General features: G+C 38.9%; 1 protein-coding gene across 2 annotated transcripts in view; it reads left to right on the top strand.

Moving 5' to 3' along the window:
- The window catches only part of LOC122680255 (alpha-2-macroglobulin), a 67,101-nt gene extending 40,658 nt beyond the window's left edge, over nt 1–26,443 (top strand). For both annotated transcript variants that reach the window (XM_043881423.1, XM_043881424.1), the window contains exons 15-36: nt 334–483; nt 2,509–2,676; nt 3,134–3,239; nt 4,590–4,710; nt 7,356–7,584; nt 8,373–8,499; nt 8,847–8,968; nt 9,344–9,395; nt 14,015–14,098; nt 14,388–14,564; nt 14,922–15,009; nt 16,143–16,299; nt 17,100–17,174; nt 17,675–17,855; nt 19,815–20,038; nt 20,755–20,973; nt 21,119–21,246; nt 22,656–22,746; nt 23,785–23,850; nt 25,291–25,393; nt 25,882–25,923; nt 26,253–26,443. In XM_043881423.1, the coding sequence (XP_043737358.1) occupies nt 334–483; nt 2,509–2,676; nt 3,134–3,239; nt 4,590–4,710; nt 7,356–7,584; nt 8,373–8,499; nt 8,847–8,968; nt 9,344–9,395; nt 14,015–14,098; nt 14,388–14,564; nt 14,922–15,009; nt 16,143–16,299; nt 17,100–17,174; nt 17,675–17,855; nt 19,815–20,038; nt 20,755–20,973; nt 21,119–21,246; nt 22,656–22,746; nt 23,785–23,850; nt 25,291–25,393; nt 25,882–25,923; nt 26,253–26,269 (2,727 nt within the window). In that variant the 3' untranslated portion in view covers nt 26,270–26,443. The remainder of the gene's footprint in view (nt 1–333; nt 484–2,508; nt 2,677–3,133; nt 3,240–4,589; nt 4,711–7,355; nt 7,585–8,372; nt 8,500–8,846; nt 8,969–9,343; nt 9,396–14,014; nt 14,099–14,387; nt 14,565–14,921; nt 15,010–16,142; nt 16,300–17,099; nt 17,175–17,674; nt 17,856–19,814; nt 20,039–20,754; nt 20,974–21,118; nt 21,247–22,655; nt 22,747–23,784; nt 23,851–25,290; nt 25,394–25,881; nt 25,924–26,252) is intronic.
- Nucleotides 26,444–27,249: the final 806 nt, after the last annotated feature.

The following is a 27,249-nucleotide window of genomic DNA, read 5'->3' as shown; positions in this document are numbered from 1 at the left end:
GTAACCAAGTTGATAAGACTACGAAAGCGCCAAAGAAAAATGCAAGAGTGTCTAGAACCATTTGTATTCCAGCCACAGTTAAAGAACACCTCATTATGGATCAAAGGTGGAAAGTGGAGTCTGAAATTTAAAAATAGATATCATTATAATAGCTCAACTGATGAATATCAGAATGACAAATAGGGAATCAAAAGCCTCAAGACTCACATAGCGTCAAATATCAACAAAGTCAGAGTGATTTTGCACCAAATTTGAGGAACACCCAGGAAAGGCTGGTGAATCCATGGATCAATCAGGAAATTTGTTCTTCTGACCTTGTCCCCAATTCCACAGGTGGGTTTGAACTTCAGCCCCAGACAAAGTTTCCCGGCTTCCCAGGCCCACCTTCGAGTCACCGCTTCCCCTCAGTCCCTCTGTGCCCTCCGTGCCGTGGACCAAAGTGTGCTGCTCATGAGGCCTGAAGCCGAGCTCTCAGCAGCCACGGTGAGTTCTGTGAGCCCCAGGGGCCAGGAAGGGCCCCACAGGGGACTCAGAGCAAGGGCAGTGGGGTGGGTTCTATTAAAGTTATATTTATCTAGGAGTTAATCATTTTGAGCTCTTTCATGTGCACTTTTTTTTGGTAAGGAAGATATTACATATGAATATATGGGTATAAATGATGCACCATCCCAAATCCCTGATATCAAAGAGCTTTATGAACCCAATAATAAGAGTTTTCAAACTAGTTTCAATATTTCAAAAAGTCTAACAGAAGTGGTACTTATACCTGCACTAAGACTGCACAGGCTAAACGAAATATCAAATTTTTATGATTGTATCAGTTGTAACATTGCATTTCCCATGATGAACACAGTTTCTGAAGGAAGATCTAGATTGTCTCTGATGAATAAAAATTAGGAAAAATTAATTGCTGTGTGACAAATGACATTATTAAATGAAACCTTTTAAAATATTGGGTTAGGGGACTTCCCTGGTGGTCCAGTGGCTAAAACTCCGACCTCCCAAAGCAGGGGTCTGGGGTTTGATCCCTGGTCAGAAACTAGATTCCCTCATGCGCAGCTGAGACCCAACACAGCTAAATAAATAAATCCTAAAAAATAATAATAATACATAGATAAATAAGTTAAATGAAATAAAATATTGGCCTAATAGGAAAAATAACAAAAGAACATGCTGAGTGTAACAAGAAGAAACTACTTAATGTGTCCTAATAGTAATTTACCCATTTCTTAATTTTAAATGCATAATGGAAGCAAGAAATATGTGGGCAAATTAATGTTTTTTGCTTATATAACATAATTTCATAGTTCTCAAAAAAATTTTTTAACTATAACAACCTCAGTGGATAGATAAGGCAGAAGATTCTACTAGTTTGTTAATAACAAAACAGACACTTTCAGGTATTTAGGAGCAGACCTGGGTTAGAACAAGAGTTCCTCTCAATCTGTGATAATGTTTCAGTAATGAAATGTGGGCAGCTAGTAGCATAAGTCATTCAGTCCACACAAACTTATTTAGTGCCTACTGTGTTCTGGGTATGCCTACTGTATGCCTAAATTCTGGGGATCTCAATAGTGAACTACTAGAAAGAAAAAAATCTATGCACTCATGGATCTTACATTTTTGTAGGTGAGACAGACAATAATTTCATTATATGCTTTCAAGAAAAATAAAGCAGAGCAAGGAGACAGAGATGCTAAGAGGGAGCTGCCTTTGAGAGTTTCATTTCATTGTGCTACTCACTTTCATTGGGCTCATCTAATCTTGTCAAACAATTTTGACAGGATTTTTATTCTTCCTGTTGAAATGAGTTTGCAAGTATCATTTTCAGTATTCTACAATAAAGTTCATGTATTTTATAAAGATATGGAGCATTTTGTTCCCATCATTAATACTAATAAAATACCATCCTGACCTATAGAGAGGATACAGGCTTATCCATGTGCCTCTTTAGAACATGCATCCATTTACTTTGTTATACACTGAGTCTGTTGCTAACCACCAGGTAGAGACAAAACTATTACTTAATTCTCTCATCCCAAAGTGTTACACAATCTCCCAAGTACAGCAAACCTCAATTTCTCTTAATTAAATTTTATTTCATTCCAACATAGAGTCTAGGGTTTGTCTCTGAGTTTTGTAACAAAGGATTATGATCTTTGGGGACTTGGATAGGAATTTTTTTTTTCCCTAACACTGTTAAACATCTTCAAAATCATCTTCTCCATAAATTATCTAAGCAACAGAGCCACCCAAAGAAAATCTGGCAGTGATTAGTCTTTTCTTTTCTCCTTGAACTTAAGAAAAATAAGCCACAAATAATTTTGGCTTTTTTAATTGTTTAACCCTTTTTGAGGGGATGGTGCCCCCCACACTGCACAGCACGTGGGTTCTTAGCTCCCCAACCAGGGATCAAACTCGAGCCCCCTGCTTTGGAAGCGTGGACTCTTAACCACTGGGCCTCCACGGAAGTCTAATTTTGTCCTTTTGTCCTTTGCATTTGTACAGGTTTATAACCTGCTACCAGTCAAGGACCTCAGCAGTTTCCCCTCAAGTGTAAATAAACAGGAGGAAGACAATGAAGACTGCATCAGTCGTGACAATGTCTATATCAATGGAATCATGTATTCCCCAGTAGCAAATACAAATGAAAAAGATATGTATAGCTTCCTACAGGTAAGTCCCTTATACTGCTGATGGTCACTTCTTAAGGTTCACAAAATATTATCCATGGAAAGAATATTTATTTTAATGCTTCCGTATCATAGTTGAGGGCAATGGAACATAGAGAGGTCAAGTAACTTCTCCAACGTCTACTAATAGTAGCAGATCTGCGAGAGCAACATAACTAAGACTGGAACTTCTGGGACTACTCAGCGAATTTTGTTTTGTCTTTTTACTGAAATTCATTGCCTTGTGATATTTATAAATATCATACATGTAAAATAATTACCTTTGAAAGAGGTTTAAAGCCAGAATAAAATTATCTCTTTATCAATTCCCTTTTTACTCATGTGAACATTAAAAGTTTAATATTAACCTAGTTAGATTGTTAAATTCTATGAAAAGAAGAATGGGTATATACATATTTTAAAATATTGATGTACTGATTCGGTTATGACTTCCTTTACAGGATATGGGCTTGAAGGCATTCACCAACTCAAAGATTCATAAACCCAAGATATGTCCACAGCCTGAACAATATAGAATACAGCCTCAAAGACTGTTAGCTTCTCCAGGTAAAAATTAACTAATTGCCTGATACATTGAACCCAATAAAACAATTCTTTAAAAAAGATAAAATGTGATGAAATTAACCAAAAAGAACTTGTGATTCAAGACATGGACAGCAGATTTGGGTTGCCAAGAGGGAAGGAAGGGTTGGAGAGGGGTGAACTGGCAGTTTAGGGTCAGTAGATGCAAACTATTATATATAGGATGGATAAAAATTGGGGAATGAAGAGCTTTTTAAATTCTTGATCCTCTCACTCCTATAAACTATTTCTCAAAGCCACTGTCATAATGTCTGAGTATGGTTTTTCTTTGCTCCTGCAGAGGAGCAGACCAAATCCAGACTTCAAGTCATAACCCTTACCACTTAGTACAACATGCAGTACTGCAGAGCCTCCTTTCTGCCTCTAGGTCTCCTTTCACAGACTCTCCAAGGTTCTTTTTTTTAATATAAATTTATTTATTTTAATTGGAGGCTAATTACTTAACAATATTGTAGTGGTTTTGCCATACATTGACATGAATCCACCAGGTGTGTACATATGTTCCCCATCCTGAACCCCCCTCCCACCTCCCTCCCCATCCCATCCCTCTGGGTCATCCCAGTGCACCAGCCCTGAGTACCCTTTATCATGCATAGAACCTGGACTGGTGATTCGTTTCACATATGATATTATACATGTTTCAATGCCATTCCCCCAAATCATCCCACCCTCGCCCTCTCCCACAGAGTCCAAAAGACTCCTCTATACATCTGTGTCTCTTTTGCTGTCTCGCATACAGGGTTATCATTACCATGTTTCTAAATTCCATATATATGTGTTAGTATACTGTATTGGTGTTTTTCTTTCTGGCTTACTTCACTCTGTATAATAGACTCAAGTTTCATCCACCCCATTAGAACTGATTCAAATGTATTCTTTTTAATGGCTGAGTAATAGTCCATGGTGTATATGTACCACAGCTTTCTTATCCATTCGTCTGCTGATGGACATCTAGGTTGCTTCCATGTCCTGGCTATTATAAACAGTACTGTGATGACAATCCCACTGTTGGGCATACACACCAAGGAAACCAGAATTGAAAGAGGCACGTGTTCCCCAATGTTTATCCAAGGTTCTTTCTGCCTCTGGGTCTCACTGTTCTCTGACTGGGGCTCACTTCCCCCAGCTCACTTATAGCTTACTATAATACTTCAGAATTCACCTAAAAATATCACCTCCTCCAAGAAGCTTTCCTTTAACCCAAGTGTCCTTTCCCAGTTCCTATCTTTTTCATCACCCTATTTCTTTTGTAGCACTTATTACAATCTTTCATAAGCTTTTTCTTTATAGTTATTGTTACTGTTTGCTCCACAGTCGTAGCTGAAATGGGAAGACATGGTGATTTTATGCATCTTGAGGATACTGCAGAGCCTCCCACAGAGACTGTGCGAAAGTACTTCCCTGAGACATGGATCTGGGACTTGGTGGTTGTAAGGTAAGCAACTTCTTTTAAATTACTTATTTATTTTGTATTTATTTTATTTTCACTTTTCATTTATTATTTATTATTGACTCCGCTGGGTCTTCCTTGCTGTGCATGAGCAATTCCTCTGCTGTCTGATAGCACGTACCCATTGTAGAATGTCTTTCAAAATTGGAGTCAGTCCTCTCAACCTCTGCCATGGCTTTGGCAACTAAGTTTATGTAATATTCTAACTCTCTTGTTGTCATTTCAACAATTTACAGTATCTTCCACAGGAGTAGTCTCCATCTCAGGAAACCACTTTCTCTGCTCATCCACAAAAAGCAGCTCCTTATCCATTCAAGTTTGAACAGGAGATTGCAGCAATTTGGTCACGTCGGGAGGCTGCACTTCTAGTTCTGGTTCTCTCGCTATTTACACCACATCTGCAGTTACTTCCTCCACTGAAGTCTTAACCCCTCAAAGTCATCCATGAGAGTTGGAATCCACTTTTTTCACACTCTTGTTAGTGTTAATAGTCTGACCTCTTCCTTTGAATCATGAATGTTCTCAATGGCACCTAGAATGGTGAATCCTTTCCAAAAGGTTTTCAATTGACTTTGTCCAGATCCATAGAGGACTCAACCATATATGGCAGCTAAAGCCTTACAACATACATTCCTTAAAGAATGAGACTTGGAAGTCAAAACTACTTCTTGATCCAGGGACTTCAATGATTATTGTGTTAGCAGGCATGACGACAACATTAATCTCATTGAGCATCTCCATCAGAGCTCTTGGGAAACCAGGTACATTGTCAATGAGCAGTAGTATTTTGAAAGGGATCTTTTCTTTCTAAGCAGTAGGTTTCAACAGTGGGCTTAAAATATTTAGTAAACCATGTTGTAAACAGATGTTTTATCATACAGGCTCTGTAGTTCCATTTATAGAGCACAGGCAGAGTAGATTTAGCATAATTCTGAAGGGCCCCACAATATTCAGAATGATAAATGAGCACTGGTTTCAACTTCAAGTCACTAGCTGCATTAGCCCCTAACTAGGGAGTCTGCCTGTTCTTTGAAGATTGGAAGTCAGACATTGACTTTTCCTCTCCAGCTATGAAAGGCCTAGTTGGCATGTTCTTTCAATATAAGGCTGTCTCATCTACATTTAAAAATCTGTAATTTAGTGTAATCACCTTCACTAATTTTCCTCTGGATAACTTGCAGCAGCTTCTATATGAGCACTTGCTACATCACCTTGAGCTTTTATGTTATAGCGTTGACTTCTTCCCTTAAGCCTCATGAACCATTCTCTGCCAGCTTCAACCTCTTCTGCAGCTCCCTTATTCTCTCACCCCACAAAGAACTGAAGAGAGTTGAACCGAAGAGAGTTGGGGCCTTGCTCTGGATGAGGCTTCGGCTTCAGGAAATGTTGTGGCTGGTTTGGTCTTCTCTCCAAATCACACAAATTTTCTCTATGTCAAGCAGTAAGGCTGATTTTCTATCTTATCATCTAAGTGTTTACCCAAGTAGTACTTTTAATTTCCTTTAAGAACTTTCCTGAGCATTCATAACTTGGCTAACTGGTACAAGAGGCCTAGCTTCCAACTTGAATTCCCCACAAAGCTTAATCATTTCTAGCTTTTTTAAAAATTGCATTTATTTATTTTTGGCTGTACTGGGTCTTTGTTGCTTCATGCAGGTTTTCTCTAGTTGCAGAGAGTGGAGTCTACTCTTTGTTGTGGTATGTGGGCTTCTTATTGCAATGGCTACTCTTATTGTGGAACATGGGCTCTAGAGCATGGGCTCAAGTAGTTGTGCACTGGCTTAGTTGCCCTGGGGCATGTGGGATCTTCCCAGACCAGGATCAAACCCATGTCCCCCGCATTGGCAGGTGAATTCTTAACCACTGAAACAACAGGGAAACCTTATTTCTAGCTTTTGGTTTATTAAATTGAGAGGGGTGCAATTCTTCCTTTCATTGAACACTTACAGGCCATCCTAGGATTATTAATTGGCCTAATTTCAGTATTGTTGTGTCTCAGGGAAAGGGAAGCCTGAGAAGAGGAAGAGAGTTAGGGGAATGAATGGCTGGTCAGTGGAGCAGTCAGATACACACAGCATTTATCTATCAAGTTTGCTGTCTTACATGAGTGCAGTTCATGGCACCCCAAAACAATTAAAATTGTAACACTAAAAATTACTGATCACAGATCACCACAACAAATATAATAATAATGTAAAAGTTTGAAATATTCAGAGAATTACCAAAATGTGACACAGAGACCTGAAGTGAGCAAATGCTGGTAGAAAAATGACACAAACAGACTCATTTGACACAGGATTGCCACAAACAATTTGTTAAAAAACACAGAACTGTAAAGCACAATAAAACAAAGTATGCCTGTATTTGGGCTTCCCTGGTGGCTCAGTGTAAAGAATCTGCCTGCCAATGCAGGAGACATGGGTTCAATCCCTGAGTCAGGAAGATCCCCTGAGGAAGGGAATGGCAACCCACGCCAGTGTTTTTGCCTCGAGGATTCCATGGACAGAGGACCCTGGTGGGCTCTAGTCCATACAGTCTCAAAGAGTTGGACACAACTTAGCAACTAAACAACAACAAGGCCTGTATTTTAACTGCTTGCTTTTTGTTCTTCACATGGCCATCCTCCCCAGCTCCTCAGGTGTGCATGAAGTAGAAGTAACAGTCCCTGATACCATCACTGAGTGGAAGGCAGGGGCCCTCTGCCTGTCCAGTGACACTGGACTTGGTCTCTCTCCGACTGCCTCTCTCCGAGTCTTCCAGCCCTTCTTTGTGGAGCTTACGATGCCCTACTCTGTGATCCGTGGAGAGGCCTTCACACTCAAGGCCACAGTGTTAAACTACCTTCCCAAATGCATCCGGGTAATGACCTCTTTTTCTTAAATTGAACACGAGTAACCATCCAGTAAATTAAAAACTGCATTCCTGGGAATACTGACAAACTTCCTATGTATAAAGTGGGTTCACCAGGAGAGAATACTGTCAGAAATATTCGGATGTTATATGACCACAGTTTCTGATATCTCCAAATACCAAACGACAATGTAAAACAAGGTTCTGACCTTATCATAATCCTCATGTCTTCTGTTCTCCAAGATTTCAACCTCTGAATTCCCATAATATTTAACTTTTCATATAGGATTAATTATATTAAACTTAATTTTTACATCTCGCCATAACTGTTTATAAATCTTATATACTCTGCTGGGAGACCTGAAGGTGTGGTTGATATCCTAAGCCAAGAGAGTGGGAAGGAGGTTCAGGAGGAAGAGGATATGTGTACAATTATGGCTTATTTGTATTGCTGTATGGCAGAAACCAACACAACACTGTAAAGCAATTATCCTCCAATTAAAAATAAATTAAAAAAAACCTAAGCCAAAGGAGTAGAGCTTCCACAGGCAACAAACCTACTGTCACGACTTTTCTTCACCTCTGCTCCTACCACGTGAAAGAGCAGATTACCCCCACATACTAAGATTTAGGTGTCAGATCCACCCATAAGATGCTCAGTCTTCATTTAAATTATCTTCAGTGTTAGGCAACCTGAAATCTACTTAATCCCCCAATGTGCTTTACTTTAAGCCATTCCCTCTTTGGTTCCCTTTTCCTCTGGTTCATTTGTCTCTTTGTCTCACCCATGGTTTCAGGTCAGTGTGCACCTAGAAGCCTCTCCTGCATTCCTAGCTATTCCAGAAGACAAGGAACAAGAGACTCACTGCATCTGTGGGAATGGCCGGCAGACCGTGTCCTGGGCGGTGACCCCAAAGTCCTTAGGTGAGAGACAGTCTCTTATAGGCAGTTCTCTACCTAAAAATTGAAGATATCTATGGGATCCTTATATCCAGGCAAAGAATGTGCCCCTCACTCCACCAGATGGTAGAATATTTTTCCTTCTTTAATTCTAGGATGTCTAGAAGGATACCTCCTTTCCCTCACCTCCATCTCCACCTTGGATTCTCAGTATCATTAGCCTCTAGTCTATGCTACTTCTATTCCTGCTCCTATATTTTTATAGACCAAAATAAAAAGTCACAGAGCATTAAACATGTATAAACCTTGGGGTTTGGAGTCACTGAAGAAGACAGAGATGGCGCTCATCTCTACTGGTCCCCATTTTCTAGGGAATGTGAATTTCACAGTGAGCGCAGAGGCAGTGGAGTCTCAAGAGCTGTGTGGAAATGAGGTGCCTGTGGTCCCTGAGCATGGAAGGAAAGACACTATCATCAAGCCCCTGCTGGTTGAAGTAAGTAAGCCTGCTTATCTTTCTTTTTTCTTTTTTTTTTTTTTTTGATGGCTCACAATGAGTCAAGAAAAACAGTGGTGAACCCAGTTGGAGTTCCAGCTTTTGGGTAAGAAGAACTAAATAATATATGATCATGTGATATTTCACAATATTATTCTCTCTGTCTCTCTCTCGTCTCTGTCTCTCTTGATTTAACTTTATAATTCCCCTCCCTTTCCCATCTATCAACTTGTCTCTGTATATTGCTTACACTTAAACAATTTGTTTATATAATACATTTGAAAATCATTCCAATACTTTTCTTCATCAAGAAACCTGTAGTTCCCCTATGTCCTGAAAGTCTCTCATTTCTAACTTTTTTCTTTCCTCCTAAAGCCTGAAGGACTAGAGAAGGAAGTAACATTCAACTCCCTGATTTGTTCATCAGGTAAGACTTAGCCATCATAGTTAAAATGACATTGACTAGAGTATAATGTTTGAAGTTCAAGGTATTTTATATATACCCTTCCTACACTTTCCCTGTGAGGTAAGATCCGAAGAACCATCAACCCATTTGTAAGTGAGGAAACTGGTTCTTAAAGAAGCCAAGTAATTTGATCAGGAAACTATCCTCATCCCATGAATTCTGAGTCTTTATTTCTTAAGCACCTGTCCAACTATCAAAATGACCTTCTGACTAGTGTATGATGTGGTTACATATGACCCAGCAATCCCACTTCTGGGCATACACACTGAGGAAACCAGATCTGAAAGAGACACGTGCACCCCAATGTTCATTGCAGCACTGTTTATAATAGCCAGGACATGGAAGCAACCTAGATGCCCATCAGCAGATGAATGGATAAGGAAGCTGTGGTACATATACACCATGGAATATTACTCAGCCGTTAAAAAGAATTCATTTGAATCAGTTCTAATGAGATGGATGAAACTGGAGCCCATTATACAGAGTGAAGTAAGCCAGAAAGCTAAAGAACATTACAGCATACTAACACATATATATGGAATTTAGAAAGATGGTAACGATAACCCTATATGCAAAACAGAAAAAGAGACACAGAAATACAGAACAGACTTTTGAACTCTGTGGGAGAAGGTGAGGGTGGGATGTTTCGAGAGAACAGCATGTATACTATCTATGGTGAAACAGATCACCAGCCCAGGTTGGATGCATGAGACAAGTGCTCGGGCCTGGTGCACTGGGAAGACCCAGAGGAATCGGGTGGAGAGGGAGGTGGGAGGGGGGATCGGGATGGGGAATACGTGTAAATCTATGGCTGATTCATATCAATGTATGACAAAACCCACTGAAAAATAAATAAATAAATAAATAACTCACCAAAAAAAAAAAAGAAAGAAAGTGGGTAGATTCAAAAAGAAAATTGCCAAAGAGGATATTTTCTTGGATATTTTCTTGGATACAACATGGGTAGCATATGTGTAATATAATTATAATATACAATACAGAACGAGTAGCTGAACTGCTGAATTCAAGCCACTGCAACACCGAGTTTTCCATAGCTAACCACATTAGAGAATGAGGCCATGGTACTTCCTGAGAAAAGGTTGCCACAGCCTGTACCATTTGTCCGTCACTATTTGTTTGGTGTCGATTCTAACATCCTATCAGTCATTCAAGAGGGAACTAAAGAAGCTTACAGTAAAAGATATAGCTTTATCTTTGTGGAAAATTTTCTCATCTAGACAAAAATATTTATAGAAACAGTACACTAAGAAATTTATCAATACAATGTGTTCTTTTTTTCCATTTATTTTTATTAGTTGGAGGCTAATTACTTTACGATATTGTAGTGGGTTTTGCCATACATTGACATGAATCAGCCACAGACTTACATGTGTTCCCCATCCTGATCCCCCCTCCCACCTCCCTCTCCACCCGATCCCTCTGGGTCTTCCCAGCGCACCAGCCCCGAGCACTTGTCTCATGCATCCAAACTGGGCTGGTGATCTGTTTCACCCTTGATAATATACATGTTTCGATGCTGTTCTCTCTAAACATCCCACCCTCGCCTTCTCCCACAGAGTCCAAAAGTCTGTTCTGTACATCTGTGTCTCTTTTTCTGTTTTGCACATAGGGTTATCGTTACCATCTTTCTAAATTCCATATATATGCTTTAGTATACTGTATTGGTCTTTGTCTTTCTGGATTACTTCACTCTGTATAATGGGCTCCAGTTTCATCCATCTCATTAGAACTGATTCAAATGAATTCTTTTTAATGGCTGAGTAATATTCCATGGTGTATATCCCCAATGTTCATCACAGCACTGTTTATAATAGCCAGGACATGGAAGCAGCCTAGATGTCCATCAGCAGACGAATGGATAAGGAAGCTGTGGTACATATACATGATGGAATATTACTCAGCCATTAAAAAGAATACATTTGAATCAGTTCTAATGAGGTGGATGAAACTTGAGTCTATTACACAGAGTGAAGTAAGCCAGAAAGAAAAACACCATTTCTTGCCTTTCTCTTCATACTCACTTCTCTTTATTATATTTTTGTCATGTCAGGACTTAACATTAATATGTGAAATGTACTCTAAAAAACATAATTGCCTTATTATTTAGCCTTGTTTCTGCATTTAAGTGAACTTACTGCTTACTACCAAATCCAACATGGATTTTCCTCCATTTCTGAGTTTTTCATTTTGACCTCTCTCTCATGTGTCTAGAGCTAATCATCAGAGTTTTATTGAAATTAATTTTAATTACTCACATAATACAAAAATACTTTCTCCTTAAAAAAACCAAAACCTCATTTTAAAGGCTACTGTCACTACCTTGCAGTCTTTTTTAATACTTTAATGATTATCCATGTACATTTTTAAATAATACATTGATAAATTTGTTTCTGTGCAGTGATTTACATAAATGGATAAGTTTAATCATATAACTTGCTTTCTTTTTCACTCAAGGACTTATCTTAGAAATCTCTCCATGTTAAATTATATATTTAGATAATTCCTTTTAATTTCAAACTATCACAGTTCTGCTTGGTTTTATAGCATTTCCTGAATTGGTTTTTCCAACTGTTTGCTGGACTAGATAGATAGATAGATGCCTCCTTGTTTATATATGCAAGTATATCTAAGGTAGATACTAAAACGTGAAGCCCCTAATTAAGAGCCAGTAATGTATATTCTTAGTCTTAACAGAACTGAACAAAGTCTATTACCTAAACATGCTTCTATTTCCACCAGTTTATATTTTCCTGCATGATCACCAGCATTTGTCACCATCAAAGTTGTTAAATTTTAACCAAAAATCTGGATGAAAAAAAAGTATTGTTGCTTTAATTTACATTTCTCTAGTTGAAAATTAGGATGACTTTATTTTTGCACACTTATGAATTGCTTTCATATCCTTTGACCATTTTCAATATGTTGGAGTAGTCTGGGTTTTTTTGGATTTGGTTGTATACATTGATTCTTTGTCTATTGAGTAATTTGTAGTAAATATTTCCTTTCATTTGGTAATTTGCCTTTTTGTTTTGCTTATGTCATCTGTTTTCTTACAAAAAGTTTTTTGAATGTAAGAGAATTTTTTGACATACAAGTAATATATAATTAATATAACTATATTTAGCACACAATTATATATTTAACTACAGGATTAAATTTAACTACATGACTATGTAATTAATATAATTGATAGTACATACATAATTGATGTATCCTACTTAATGAGTTTGGAGGAAGTATACACTTGTGAAACTGTCACCACAATCTATACCATAAACTTATCCATCACTTCCAACAGTTTCCTCTCACTCTCTTATTATGTTTTTGTAGTATAAGATATATCCTATTCGCAAATATTTAGGTATACAAAAATACTTTCGCCTTAAAAAAACCAAAACCTCATTTTAAAGGCTATTGTCACCACCTTGCAATCTTTTTTAATACTTTAATGATTATCCATGTACATTTTTAAGTAATACATTGATAAATTTGTATCAGTATTATTAACTTGTTATTATTAATTTGTAACAGTATTATTAACTCTAGGCACTATGCTTTACAATAGACCTCTTGAATTTATTCATCTTGTATAACTGATAATTTGTGCCCTTTGACAAAAGTTTCATTATTAGTCTATAAAGATGGGATGTGGTATGATGATAAATACTACATTTTTTTCTTTTCTTCTTCATGTCATTCACCAGTATTAAAATGCCAGCAAATGTATGCTTATCAGCAACTATTAATTTCTTTTCAGTGAGTCAAATACTGCTCATCTTCACCCCTTTCCCCCTGTCTAGGGTTTCCATAAAAATACCGTCTTCATATCTGGTGAAATTTGATGGAAGTAAAGACTGAGCATTAAGGTAGAATTCAGGGACTTTTCAGTGACAGCTGAAACCACCACCAAGATATTCTGACCATAGTTTGGTCTTAATGAAACTCACTGAGTCATGTTCGACTCTTTGCAACCCAATGGACTACATAGTCCATGGAATTCTCCAGGCCAGAATACTGGAGTGGGTAACCTCTCCCTTCTCCAGGGTATCTTCCCAACCCAGGGATTGAACCCAGGTCTCCTGCACTGCAGGCAGATTCTTGATCAGCTGAGTCACTAGAGAAGCCCAAGAATACTGGAGTGGGTAGCTTATCCCTCCCCCAGCAGATCTTTCCAACCCAGGAGTCAAACCAAGGTCTCATGCATTGCAGGCGGATTCTTTACCAACTGAGCTATCAGAAAAGCCCCAAAAAACTGGATTTTGGGCTTCCCTTGTGGGGAATTACACAGAATCATGACGTAACAGGCAACAATCAATGTGTAGTCTTCTTTTGGCTACAATTCCACACACAAGGAGGCTGGGAAAGGAAAGGTTCTAGAAATCTCAGAATCCCATTCATATATGTTGAAGATATTAAAAAATTGGAATATGAAAAGAGGGATGACTTTTCTGAAGAAGTTTAGATTCAAGACATAGTTCTGGCTTCTGGGTCTTGGAGCTCATTAGGAAGATATACAGTAGAAGTCGTTTTCATTATGGCTGATTTGTTTCTTTCTCTAGGTGCCAAGGTGTCTGAACCATTATCTCTGAAGCTGCCACCAAATGTGGTGGAAGAATCTGCCCGAGCCTCCTTCTCAGTTTTGGGTGAGTCTCCAGCCCTAGGGGACTATAGGGGACTGGTGTACTGTATTAGACAATATCTACTATTTTTTCCATAAATATTTTCTCAAAATAACAGCTCTACTTTTAATTTCTTTGTTCTCTTCTCCTTTGGACTTATTTATTGCTTTTAATCATACCTCTGTTCTTGAAAGACTCACCCTTCCTAAAAATGTTCCTTTCTTTACCTTAGCTAATTATTCATTTCTTCCTAATGATTCTGATACACGATAATCTATAAGTTTTATGACTTCCCATCTCTCCCATTTCCTAGGAGACATATTAGGCTCTGCCATGCGAAACACACAAAATCTCCTCCAAATGCCCTATGGTTGTGGAGAACAGAATATGGCCCTCTTTGCCCCTAACATCTATGTTCTGGATTATCTAAATGAGACACAGCAGCTGACTGCAGAGCTCAAGTCCAAGGCTATCCTCTACCTCAACACTGGTGAGTGACCAGTGTCACTCATGTGACACTCATGACATTTCAGTGCATGAAAACTTTGCAGTGTTAAATTTTTAACAACAGATTGGATTCTCCAGTAGGCTTGAGTTACTTATCCATTTTGTGATAAAATGATAAAATATATCATTTTAGGATATTTACAATAATAAGAATACTATGACAGTTAATTTCATGGGACCTATCCAGTGTCCAACCTCCAATAAAATGTTTAGGACTCAAAACCATCCACACATTGCAGCAAAATTTAGGGAATAGCACCAGATGCCAGGGCATTTTGATGATTTATCTGGCCATGCAATGTACAATCTGTCATGTTGCTTCGTTAACCTTCCACTCCAGGTTACCAGAGACAGCTGCTCTACAAGCACTTCGACGGCTCTTACAGCACCTTTGGGGACCATCATAGCAACAGTGAGGGCAATACCTGGTAAGGGAAAGACAGCTTTTCTGAGCTTCTATTTTTGTGTCAGCTCTCTCACATATATAGTCAAAATTATATTCCCAGTAACCCTATCAGATATTATCATCAAGCCTATAGTTGGTTATACTGGATAAATATACAAGACTAGCAAGGTAACAAGCAAAAAAAACCTGAGATTTGAATACACATATGTTAGACTTGCCCCCAGAATTCATCCTGTTCATAATACACCAAGGTATTCTTTCTGAAATAGCTATTTTTTTTAAAACAGCCTCCATAACCATGACTTTTTTAATGAGATAGCCAGTGACCATATCACATAACTTCCAGATAAATTGTGTTAACTTCAATTTATGTTTTTTAGATCAGATTCACTTTGATCACTAATAAACTCACCAATAGGAGGAAAGAAATGAGATGGTCCCAGTGATATCAAACATTATTTTAAAATCTCTAAGGTAGGAACTTCCCCAGCAGTCCAGAAGTGAAGACTGCCTTCTAACACAGGCAGTGCAGGTTCGATCTCTGGTTCGGGAGCTAAGGTCCCACAAGCTTTATAAAACAGAAGCAGTATTGTAACAAATTCAATAAAGACCTTTAAAATGGCCCACATCAGAAAAAAATCAAAAAAGAAATACTTCAGGCAAAACAGTGTCAGAAGGTACCACATGTAAGACCTATTATGAGAAGATGCTACCATCTGCAAAAGAAAATCACTAAAGATTTAAAGCCTTAATCAAATAAATAGAAAAAAAAAGTAACATTAGGAGTACAGCTGACCCTTGAAAAACATGCAGGTTATGGGTGCTGACCTTCAGCAGTGGAGAATTCTACACTATTTGTCCATTGACAGATTCAACCAACTGGGGATCATGTAGTACTCTAGTATATATTTGTTAAAAAAAAAAAAATCCATTGAGTAAGTGAACTAGTGCAGTTCAAACCATGCTGTTCAAGAGTCAACTGTACTAAATCCAGCAGACTCATCAAGTAAAGACAATGGAAGCTCTAAGTACATAAGTATGTCTGTTAGATGACTCACATCAGCGTGAGACGTGTCCTATTCAGGCTGCTGCTGGAAGTGGTTATGAAATCACTGTACCAACATAGATGTGATCTTCACTTCCTCTCCCCTGCAGGCTCACGGCCTTTGTACTGAAGAGTTTTGCCCAGGCTCGAGGCTATATCTTCATTGATGAAGCACATATTACCGAAGCTCTCACCTGGTTGGCCCAAAAGCAGAAGAGCAATGGCTGTTTCAGAAGTTCTGGTTCTCTGCTTAACAATGCCATCAAGGTGAAGTGTTCCCAGAGCTGGTTTTCTGTTTGTCCATTATACTGTCCACAAGGATAAGGAAAGGAAGTGATAACCTAGGGATTCCTTAAGGAAGGTATCAGATGAAAATAAAACCTGGATAGCAGCATCAGAAAGATGGGATGGAACTTAGGGTGACTATGATACTTTGCCCCACGGTGATGAATGTGGATTAGGACAAATCCCATGACAGCAGAATACAAGGAGCTGATGAAGAGCATTCTCAGAAGTTACTGGGAGTTTTTAAATTACTGAGTCAAGTTCAGTACTGGTAATTGGTCTGTTCAAACGTTCTTTTCCTTCCTGGTTCAGTCTTGGGAGATGGCACCTTCTAGGAATTTGTCCACTTCTAGATTGTCCATTTTACTGACATATAGTTGCTGGTAGGCTCTCTTATACTCCTCTGTATGTCTGTGGTGTCGGTTGTAACTTCTCCTTTTTTCACTTCTGATTTTATTAATTTGGGCCTGCCTGCTCCCTTTTTTTTTTTTTTCATGACAAGTCCAGTGAAAGGTTTATCAACTTTGTCTATCTTTTCAAAGAACCAGCTTTTAGTTTCATTGACTGTTTTTTAATTTTTAGTTTCTATTTCATTTATTTCTGCTCTGATCTTTATGATTTCTTTCCTTCTACACACTTTGGGTTTTGTTTGTTCTTCTTGCTCTAATTGCTTCAGGCATAAGATTAAATTGTTTATTTTACATTTTTCTTGTTTCCTAAGGTAAGCTGTATGACTATAAATGTCCTTCTTTCTCAAATCTCTCTCTGTCTCATGTTTACAGGGTGGGGTGGACGATGAAGTGACCCTCTCTGCCTACATCACCATCGCCCTTCTAGAGATGCCTCTCCCTGTCACAGTAAGTGTCCTGGCTAAAGCATTGCTCTGGATGCAATGAAACTGCTGACTTATTGTCTGAAATGTCACCTTACTCAGCTTTCCCTCTATGCAATGCCAATGCTTCCCAGATCGATAGAGAGTTTGATCAAACCACTAAGAAACATTTACACTTTCCCAGTGATGGCCCTAGTCTATTTCTTCCATAGCAACCTCACTACCAGCACCACACACACATAGAATGAATTCTAAAGATATGGATTATATTATTGCATTATGAATGTAGACTAACAGATTAAAAAATACTAGTCAATGTATGGCAAAACCAATACAATATTGTAAAGTAAAATTAATTAATTAATTAATTTTAAAAAATACTATTCTCTCCATCCGTAAGAACAAGGGTAGAGGGACAAATGCTTCTGAACAACTTCTTGACCTCTCTACTGTGGTCTGTGTTTACCTGGGGGCCCCAGCCCCCCTGTTCACACAGCTCACTTCCTTCCTGTTCTCCCTCACCAGCACCCTGTCGTCCGCAATGCCCTGTTCTGCCTGGACTCAGCGTGGAAGTCAGCCAAGGAAGGATCCCAAGGAAGCCACGTCTACACCAAGGCACTGTTGGCCTACGCCTTTGCCCTGGCGGGTAACCAGGAAAGGAGGACAGAGGTACTCACGTCACTGGATAAGGAAGCCGTGAAGGAAGGTGAGAGCACACCTGGGAACTTTCTCCCATCCCACGTTCTCGGGATCAAGAATTCCACACCAAAAGTCTCCCATGACTCCCTCTGAGGATCCCTTTCCCTCTCTTCTTTTAACTATATCATTATATTTACATTTTGTTTATTTTTTAATTTTTGGCCACACTACGCAGCATGTGGTATCTTAGTTCCCCGACCAGAGATCAAACCCACACCACTTGCATTGGAAGGCTGAGTCTTAACCACTGGGCCACCAAGGAAGTCCCTCTGTATCATTATAGACTTGAAGTTTCTTACTCAAGTTAGACATCCAAAGATAAAAGGCAGTATATGTAATAGTAAGAAGCTTGGCCTCTGAAGACTAGTGCTAAAAAAGTATATGGCCCAGAGCAAGTGCTATACAAGTATTAGCTATTGATTAAGATATCAGTTCTCAATATATGCCCCACCCTCAACCAGTGTATCATATCATTTTAAGAGTCTCATGCTCTACCGACTGAGCTAGCCGGGCAGCTGTATCATATCATTTTAAACATAAGACAGAAGGAAGTTCTTTATCCTATGGCTGATTCATATCAATGTATGACAAAACACACTGAAAAAATAAATAAATAAATAAAGGAAAAAAAAAAAGACTGAAGGAAGTAATCCCACGAATAAATTCTAGTATTTTATGCTCAGTTCACAAGACTGATGATGTTGGACAAGTCTATTCATTATCCACACAATATTTCTATGTATATAATGGCCTGTATGAGAGGGAGAAGAAATATAAATAAGATGCAAATAATAAGATATACAATAAAACATATCCTGCCTTTCTCCCTTGACAGTGCTATTAGTTGTTTATTCTTATAATGCAGTGAGAAATATTTCAGATATACAAAAATGCATACAGAATAATTAGAAAATACCTTTAATACCTCCCTTTCAGCTTAAGAAACAAAATATTACCAATGCTGGAAAAACCCCTGGGGTGCCATTTCTACTCTAAAAAGTAGTTGATCCAGAATTTGTCATTAAAATCTCCATGGATTTATCATTTTATTGCATGTGTAATCCTAAATAATATTCAGAATGCTTACATTTTTCATCTTTAGATAAGAACTATCATCCTTCTAAATATTTCTACTTGATTCTTGTCTGTCTACTTGCCTTTTGTATTTTAAGTTCAACATTAGGCTGAAAGGAGTCCCTTGTATGGGTGTGTTAATTTTCATTACTGCATAATACATTACAATATACTAAAAGGTCATAACTTAGAGTGTCTCTTCTCATGGATCTTTTCTTGTTTATTTACTTCTATTGCAAACCATGCTGCAATGAATACTCATATTCTCCTTGAGGGGGTAGTACCTGAGTTTGTCTAATTTGAACTTGGAAAGCATAACTGCTGGATTCATGAGCTCAGTACATTTTCCTCTTTGCCGGATTACTGCCAAATTACTCTCCAAAGAGTTATTTACTTCCCACAGAAGTATAAATTAGCTCCTGTTATTTCATACCCTGTCAGCCTTTGGTATTTTGAGAATTACTCTATTTTTTTTTAATCTAATGAATGAAAACTCCATTATCTCATGTGATTTGTGATCCTCGTAAGAAATCTCCAAAGACAGGCTTTATAGAAAATTGAACAAACCCTAGACACGTTCAGAATAACATTAGATACAGGAAATTACTACAACCAATCAGAGAACTTGTTCAGCTATTTCTTCCACAAACACAACTGCAGCAACCATTTGACAACTTGGGTGGCTGTAGGCTTTGGACTCCAGCAACATGACCACCTTAGCCCAAGTTCTATGAGAAGTCAAGTTCAGCTTTTCATAGAAGGAAAAGCATCTAGATAAGGTTTAACAGACTATCGTTGGAAGGCAGCCCTCACTTCAGGTCTGGCTCCTGTACTTTTACTTGAAGTTGAATATGAGTATGTGATCACTTACAAATCTTTTTCATACCTCCAGATAATTCCATCCACTGGACACGACCTCAGAAACCCAGGGTGCTCACAGAGGATGTTTACCAACCCAGGGCTCCGTCTGCAGAGGTGGAGATGACAGCCTACGTGCTCCTCACTTACCTCACGGCCCAGCCTGCCCCGACCTTGGAGGACCTCACCCATGCCACGAGCATCGTGAAGTGGATCTCAAAGCAGCAGAATTCCCAGGGGGGCTTCTCCTCCACCCAGGTCCGTGCTTAGCCAGAACCTTTCACTTTGCCTTCAGATAGCAAAATGTTTGAACAAGATACAAACACGTATGAGAAGAAAAAAATGAAGATAAGAATAACTTGAAATGAGGAAAAATGTTAGTATTTGAGAATGGTGAAAAATAAGGATAGATATATGACAGAACCATACATTCCAAGGCAGATATGCAAAGGATATGTTTCTGTCATCTATCTAAGGAGTAAAATCAATATTAAAATGAGGATTCTACTACTGAAATAGTGAGGGGAACAGGAAATAGGAAACCAAAGCTCCTTTTGTGACAACTAACATAGATTGTGGGTTTCCCTGGTAACTCAGCTGGTAAAGAATCCTCCTGCAATGCAGGAGACCCTAGTTCTATCCCTGGGTTGGGAAGTTCCCCAGGAGAAGGGATAGGCTACCCACTCTAGTATTCTTGGGCTCCGTTCGTGGCTCAGACAGTAAAGAATCTGCCTGCAATGCAGGAGATCTGGATTCAGTCCCTGGGTTGGGAAGATACCCTGGAGAAGGGAACAGCTACCCATTCCAGTATTCTTGCCTGGAGAATTCCACGGACAGAGGAGCCTGGCGGGCTACAGTCCATGGGGTCACAGAGTCAGACACGACTGAGTGACTTTCACTATTCACTAACATGGGCTTTTGGGTCTTCCAAGGGTTGTCATGCCTAAGTGGGTCCTCTCACCTGTCTCTTCCAGGACACAGTGGTAGCTCTCCACGCCTTGTCCAGATACGGAGCAGCCACTTTCACCAGGACCGGGAAGGCTGCACAGGTGACCATCCAGTCTTCAGGGACATTTTCCACAAAATTCCAAGTGGAAAACAGCAACCGCCTGTTACTACAGCAGGTTTCATTGCCAGAGGTGCCTGGAGAGTACAGCATATCAGTCACAGGAGAAGGATGTGTTTACCTCCAGGTGAGATTCTGCAGACAGAAGTTCCAGAGTCACCATGGTCACTGAAAAGTCCTAACTTGGCAAATGATGGGGCAAATGAAAGAGTTGGGGAAGCTGGGAGGAGTCCTGGAGAAGGGAAAATCACAGATTTTTATCTGTTCCACAGACATCTTTGAAATACAATGTTCTCCCGAAAAAAGACGAGTTCCCATTTGCTTTGGAGGTACAGACTCTGCCCCAAACTTGTGATGGACCCAAAGCCCACACCAGCTTCCAGATCTCACTGAGTGTCAGGTAAGACCTCTGACTGCATCATGTAGTTCTGGGTATAACAGTCAATCTTCTCACTAGAACTCCGCATTAAGCAGAGCAGCGTGACGGTGAACGTCTGTTCTGCATTTATTGAAAAAGCAACCTGTTCCCATGTTGACACAGAATTTCTCAGTGATGGCATTTACATTGTATATCACCCACTGCAGGATCTGTTAGTGTCTAATCTCCTTATTTACAGCTTATTAATCCCCCTCAATAATAATTACATAAATAACATTACCCCTTGCCTCTAACCTGACCCCTTGCCTCTAACTTGAATTCCTGACTTTATTCTAATGTAATGATTCATCCTGATTTCATTCTATTGTCATGAAATCTGATATTATTCTTGCTTTATCCAGGACAAAAGTGGAGACCTCTTGAAAAGTATGAATAGAAGGGAGTAGTGACTCTCTAGTTAGAATTCCTACTGGTGATAATTAAATCTCAGATTATATATAAAATAATCAATCTAGGGGAAATACATACATATGCAGCCAGTTTCAAATAACTACGGGGCTATTTGGATCTGTCCACAAGAATATTATGAGCAAACTCTGGCAGAGAGTGAAGGACAAGGGAACCTGGCATTCTGTAGTCTATGGGGTCGCAAAGAGTCAGACCCGACTTAGCGACTGAACAGCAACAAGAAGAATATTATAACCTGGTTGGGGATATTATTCAGGAAAAAAAGACAAAGGACATGTAACAAATAACTGGATAGGTTAGCAGTCTCATGCCCATCTATGCTTTTGAACTGTGGTGTTGGAGAAGACTTAGTCCCTTGGACTGCAAGGAGATCCAACCAGTCCATCCTAAAGGAAATCAGTCCTGAATATTCATTGGAAGGACTGATGCTGAAGCTGAAACTCCAATACTTTGGCCACCTGATGTGAAGAACTGACTCATATGAAAAGACCCTGATGCTGGGAAAGACTGAAGGCACAAGGAGAAGGGGATGACAGAGGATGAGATGGTTGGATGGCATCACCAACTCGATGGACATGAGTTTGAGCAAACTCTGGGAGTTGGTGATGGACAGGAAGGCCTGCCATGCTGCAGTTCATGGAGTCGCAAAGAGTCGGACATGACTGAGCGACTGAACTGAACTGCCCAACTATGCATCACTTATAGAGCTTTCTTAAAAGGCAGATGCTCAGAGGTCACACCCATGAAATTCTGATTCATGTGGTCTGGAGTAAGGCCTGGTCTCTGTGGCTTCAACAGGCTCCCCTGAAGATTCTAATGCACAGCCAGTTTTTTGAGCTACTTGATAAGAAATTTAGGAAGATTTCTGGCACCTTTCAGGGCTCTTATGTGCTTACTGGACATAGAAAAAGAATATTTAATGACACAGAAAATCCTAACTCCTTTCTTCCCTGGATCTTTAGTTATATCGGAAGCCGTCCAGCCTCCAACATGGCAATTGTTGACGTGAAGATGGTATCTGGCTTCATTCCCTTGAAACCAACAGTGAAAATGGTAGGTTTACAATAAGCCCAGGAGACTCTATTTTATGTAATGTTTTATATATCTCTAGATTAAGACATTAATATAAAATACTATTAAATCAACTCTTACCAAAGACATTACTTTCACCAAATGCAGAAATATAATTTAGCATGTTTGTGTGGGGAGTTGCTTGTTTGTTTTCTCATTAAACTTTGCTTTAATGGGTCTCAAAATTTTGTGATGGTCATGTTTCCATTAAGATATTAATTTGAAATATTAATTTTAAACTGCCACCCATGAAAAACAAATGGTCTGTAAAACGTTCTCATTTTCTTCTAGTTTAATGAAGCATTGTTATCATTAACTAGTCTTTCACTACTAACTTCAGTGGTCAATTCAGACAATTTTGAGACTGTTCTTTCACCATGGATCATACTGGGGTGGCAGGTATTAGAGATCATATTAATTTAGTCTTCTGAACTTCCTGGGCAGATCTGGTGACCTTGCCAGCTCCAGCATCCTTACTGTCCACTGCTTTAGTGACACAGCAACAGTCTGTCTCCTGTCATGAACAGCACTATGCTGGGAGCCACATCTACTAGGAAAAAAGTGTTGGCAAGCTCCTACTTTAATGGAGCTTATAATCTTCAGAAAATAAAGCATAAGCACATGAACTAGTGAAAAAATATGAAAAAGATTGACATAAACTAGAACTATTACAGAAGTACAGAGAAAACTGAGAATAAGAAAAAGTAAAAAAAAAAAAAAAGCCTCCATAAAGGAATGGAATGTGAATTGAACCTTGAAATATGGGTAATTTCTAAGTCTTTTTGTTCCCTGTTCCTCAAATAAATCAACTTTACACATAGGTCCTATATCATACTAATATTAAACCCTGAATCCCAATTACCTTTCCTTTTTAATTTTGCCACATTATTGTCTTTGCTTATAAGAAGCATTTCAAGAAATTTCACCCTCAGGCTTAGTTTGGTAATAAACATTCTTTTCTCTGGTTCCCCAGGGCTTTCATCTGTTTATTAACATTTACAATGTCTTGATTTTCTTCAGCTTGAAAGATCTGATGTGAGCCGAACAGAAGTTAGCAACAACCATGTTTTGATTTATCTGGATAAGGTGAGCACCCTACCAATCTAGCTGCAAAAAAAATACAGATAGTGAGCTACTTAGGAAATGAATTAAGACATTTTTGGAGACATCACCTCCATACTAAAAATTTGAGCATTCTAGCATTAGTTCTGATGAATATTCTCCTCTCCTCTATTTATAATTTCATCTGGGGCTATGAGAAGAAATGGCTTGTTATATATAATATTGGGATACGAATATTTCTAGGACCCCCCAAAAGCAATAAATTCTCCATAAAAGGTGCTGGTTTATGTGCACAAGTTATTTTGCAAATACTGCATAATAGAAGGAAGCAACCATTGGGGTTAGTCATTTATTATATCAACATCCCAGGTGACATCAATGGTAAAGAATCCACCTGCCAATGCAGGAGACTCAAGAGACAGGGGTTTTGTTCCCCAGGTCAGGAATATCCCCTAGAGGTGGAAATGGCAACCCACTCCAGTATTCTTGCCTGGGAAATCCCATGGACAGAGGAGCCTGGTGGGCTACAGTCCTTGGCGTCGCTAAGGGTTGGACGTGACTGAGCACACACACATTTCAGCATCACATCAGTAAAACAAAAGGGTAATATACTATCAATCTCAGAAAGGACTTAGACCATAAAATATAAGGTCAGTCCACCAATAAACCAATCTGATGTTATAGTTGTGTGTTGTTGCATAGTTTATTCATTCCCATAGTATATATTGATGGATATTATAGCTCACAATTTTATGAAACTTAAGTCTGCAGCAATCTGCCTTTTATATTCCTTTTTTTTAAACTTTTTGTTTTGTACAGGGGTATAGACAATTGGGCTTCCCAGATGGCCCAGTGGTAAAAAACCTACCTTCCAATGCAGGAGACATAACAGACAAGGGTTCAGTCCCTCATTCAGGAAGATCCCCTGGAGGAGAGCATGGCAACCCACTCCAGTATTCTTGCCTGGGAAATCCCATGGACAGAGAAGCCTGGTGAACTATCATCTATAGGGTCGCAAAGAGTCAGACACAACTGAAGCAGCTTAGCTTGCACACATTAGCCGATTAATAATACTATGTCAGTTTCAGGTGAAGAGTGAAAGTACTCAGCCATATATACATAGACACGTATTTTAAGTTAACAAGTATTTCTGCAAGATAGAGAAGTGAAAATATTGAATTCTGATACTTAAAAATATACATAGGTATTCAAACAATAAAAGGCATACATCATTCACCCCTATGAACAGAGCCATGAACTCACATTAATGGGAGTGTATGAATAGTTTTAGTTATTTAAGAAACAGTTTGGGGAAGTTTTCTTCTACTTTGAGAGCTTTTAACCCAATTTAAGGACCCTCTTATTGACAAAAGTTTTTCCCCAAAATAGATGAATACTTAAACTCACTCAAAGAAAAAGACAGAAGCTCCCTGGAGCATCATTTAATTCCCTTTTGCTTTATAGGTGACAAATGAGACCCTGACCTTGACCTTCACAGTTCTGCAAGACATCCCAGTAAGGGATCTGAAACCGGCCATAGTGAAAGTCTATGACTATTATGAGACAGGTGAGTGAGAGCAATGTTCACACAGAAATTAAAATCTTGATCACAGAGATTTATTTGTGAGAGATATGTTGGGCCAGTTCATTAAACTAACTGCTCTCATCAGTTCATTTTGTCTCCACCAAGTCTGCTTCTCCTGTCTTTGTCTTCTACACAAACATTGTAGAAATTACCTATTGTGTAAATGTACTATTCCTAATACAAAGCACTTGTAGGATATCTAGTTCTCTTTTCTTCAGATAAAATCAACTATAAGACAATATGAAATTTAAAGAAGTATAATATCTAAACTGCTGCCCTTCAAGAGTTTAGGGTAAAGGAAAGCATAATCTACAGTATTTGAAGACAGAAGGCAGTAAGAACACATCAAGTGAATGATGCTGGTGTTCCTAATACAATTCTTCCCACAATAAAGATTATTTCACTAACCTGTATCCCATTGATGTTTGCTTTCCCTCTCACTTTGCTTGACTGTTTTTGTTTTTATTCAGATGAGTTTGCAGTTGCTGAGTACAGTGCTCCTTGCAGCAAAGGTAAGCAAAACTCCTTCCAGATGGAGTGAGAACCCCTTTGTCTCCTCTCAAATCTCCTCCATAAAATTCTGGCTAAATATTTTTCATGGATATCATACTGCTCAAAGTGCAACTTATTGTAGAAAAATACCTTTATTGAAAAGGAGCCCCTGATAGTCAAATCTCAGTTCGTAGAACTGCAAGTTGGATCATTTTAAGTAATGAATCTCATTTCCACTATACTAACTGGATTTCCTCAGACAATATACTACCCAGATCTCAGGGAAGGAATTTTCACTGCTTCAGAAACCCATGTCCATCTTAACTTTCTATCCTTTCCACTATCACAGATACTGGAAATGCTTAAAGACCATGTCGATGAAAACTGCTTTGCTGGAGTCCCTGTTCCACAGACTCAGATCTCCATGGAAGAAAGATAATTTTTAACATCTCTGAAGGCTTGTTGAATAAACCTTTTTTTTTTTCTGGTCCATCTCTATCACTGTTTCCTCATTTACTCAATAAATGTTTATTACACTTCTATGTGATTCCCAATAGACTCCTGAGATAAAAATTCACAGCAAGGGGTTTCTGTACTGGCTAAAGAATCCACCTGCCAATGCTGGAGACATGGGTTTGATCAGGAAAGATACGATATCCTGTGGAGCAACCAAGCCCATGTGCAACAGCTATTGAGCCTGTGCTCTAGCACTCAGGAGCTGCAACTACTAAGCCCACGTGCTGCAACTACTGAAGCCTCCGCACACTAGAGCCCATGTGCTGCAACAGGAGAAGCCACCGCAATGAGAAGCCCACACACTGCAACTAGAGAGTAGCCCCCACTCACCACAACTAGAGAAAGCCCTTGTGCAGCAATAAAGACCCAGCAAAGTCAAAAATAAATAAATAAAATTACTGTTTAAAAAGCCAAGGGCTAAGGGATTTCAAAATTGAGAAACATTACAGAGATGGTAGTCTGAGTAGGATTCCTTTAAAGGTTCCAGAGAAAAGAAGAAAGTATTGGATTATATACTAGGAGTATGAAAAGTGTGTTTGGTTATGGCAATACCCTAAGAAAAAGTGAAAGAGTGGATTTATGAGAGAACAAATGGCTTCCTGGAGAAAGAAAGACTTTCCATATTAAAGGGAAGTAATGAAATAGAAAGTTGACTGTCCAACATAGGGAGGCAGCATATTAATTGGCACTTGATTTGAATTGGAAGTTATGTGTCCTGAGAACCAAATCTGCCATTGACCAATACATGTGATCAGTTAGTTAACCTTGGGTATCAGATTCAGTGAAGGATGACAGATTGAAAATACTGAAGAGGTGATTCAAAGAGAAGT

The sequence above is a fragment of the Cervus elaphus genome, chromosome 22 (genome assembly GCF_910594005.1).
Source record: "Cervus elaphus chromosome 22, mCerEla1.1, whole genome shotgun sequence".
NCBI classification, from domain to species: Eukaryota; Metazoa; Chordata; class Mammalia; order Artiodactyla; family Cervidae; genus Cervus; species Cervus elaphus.
Note: the sequence above shows the minus strand (reverse complement) of the source record. Positions and strands in the feature narration are given on the sequence as shown.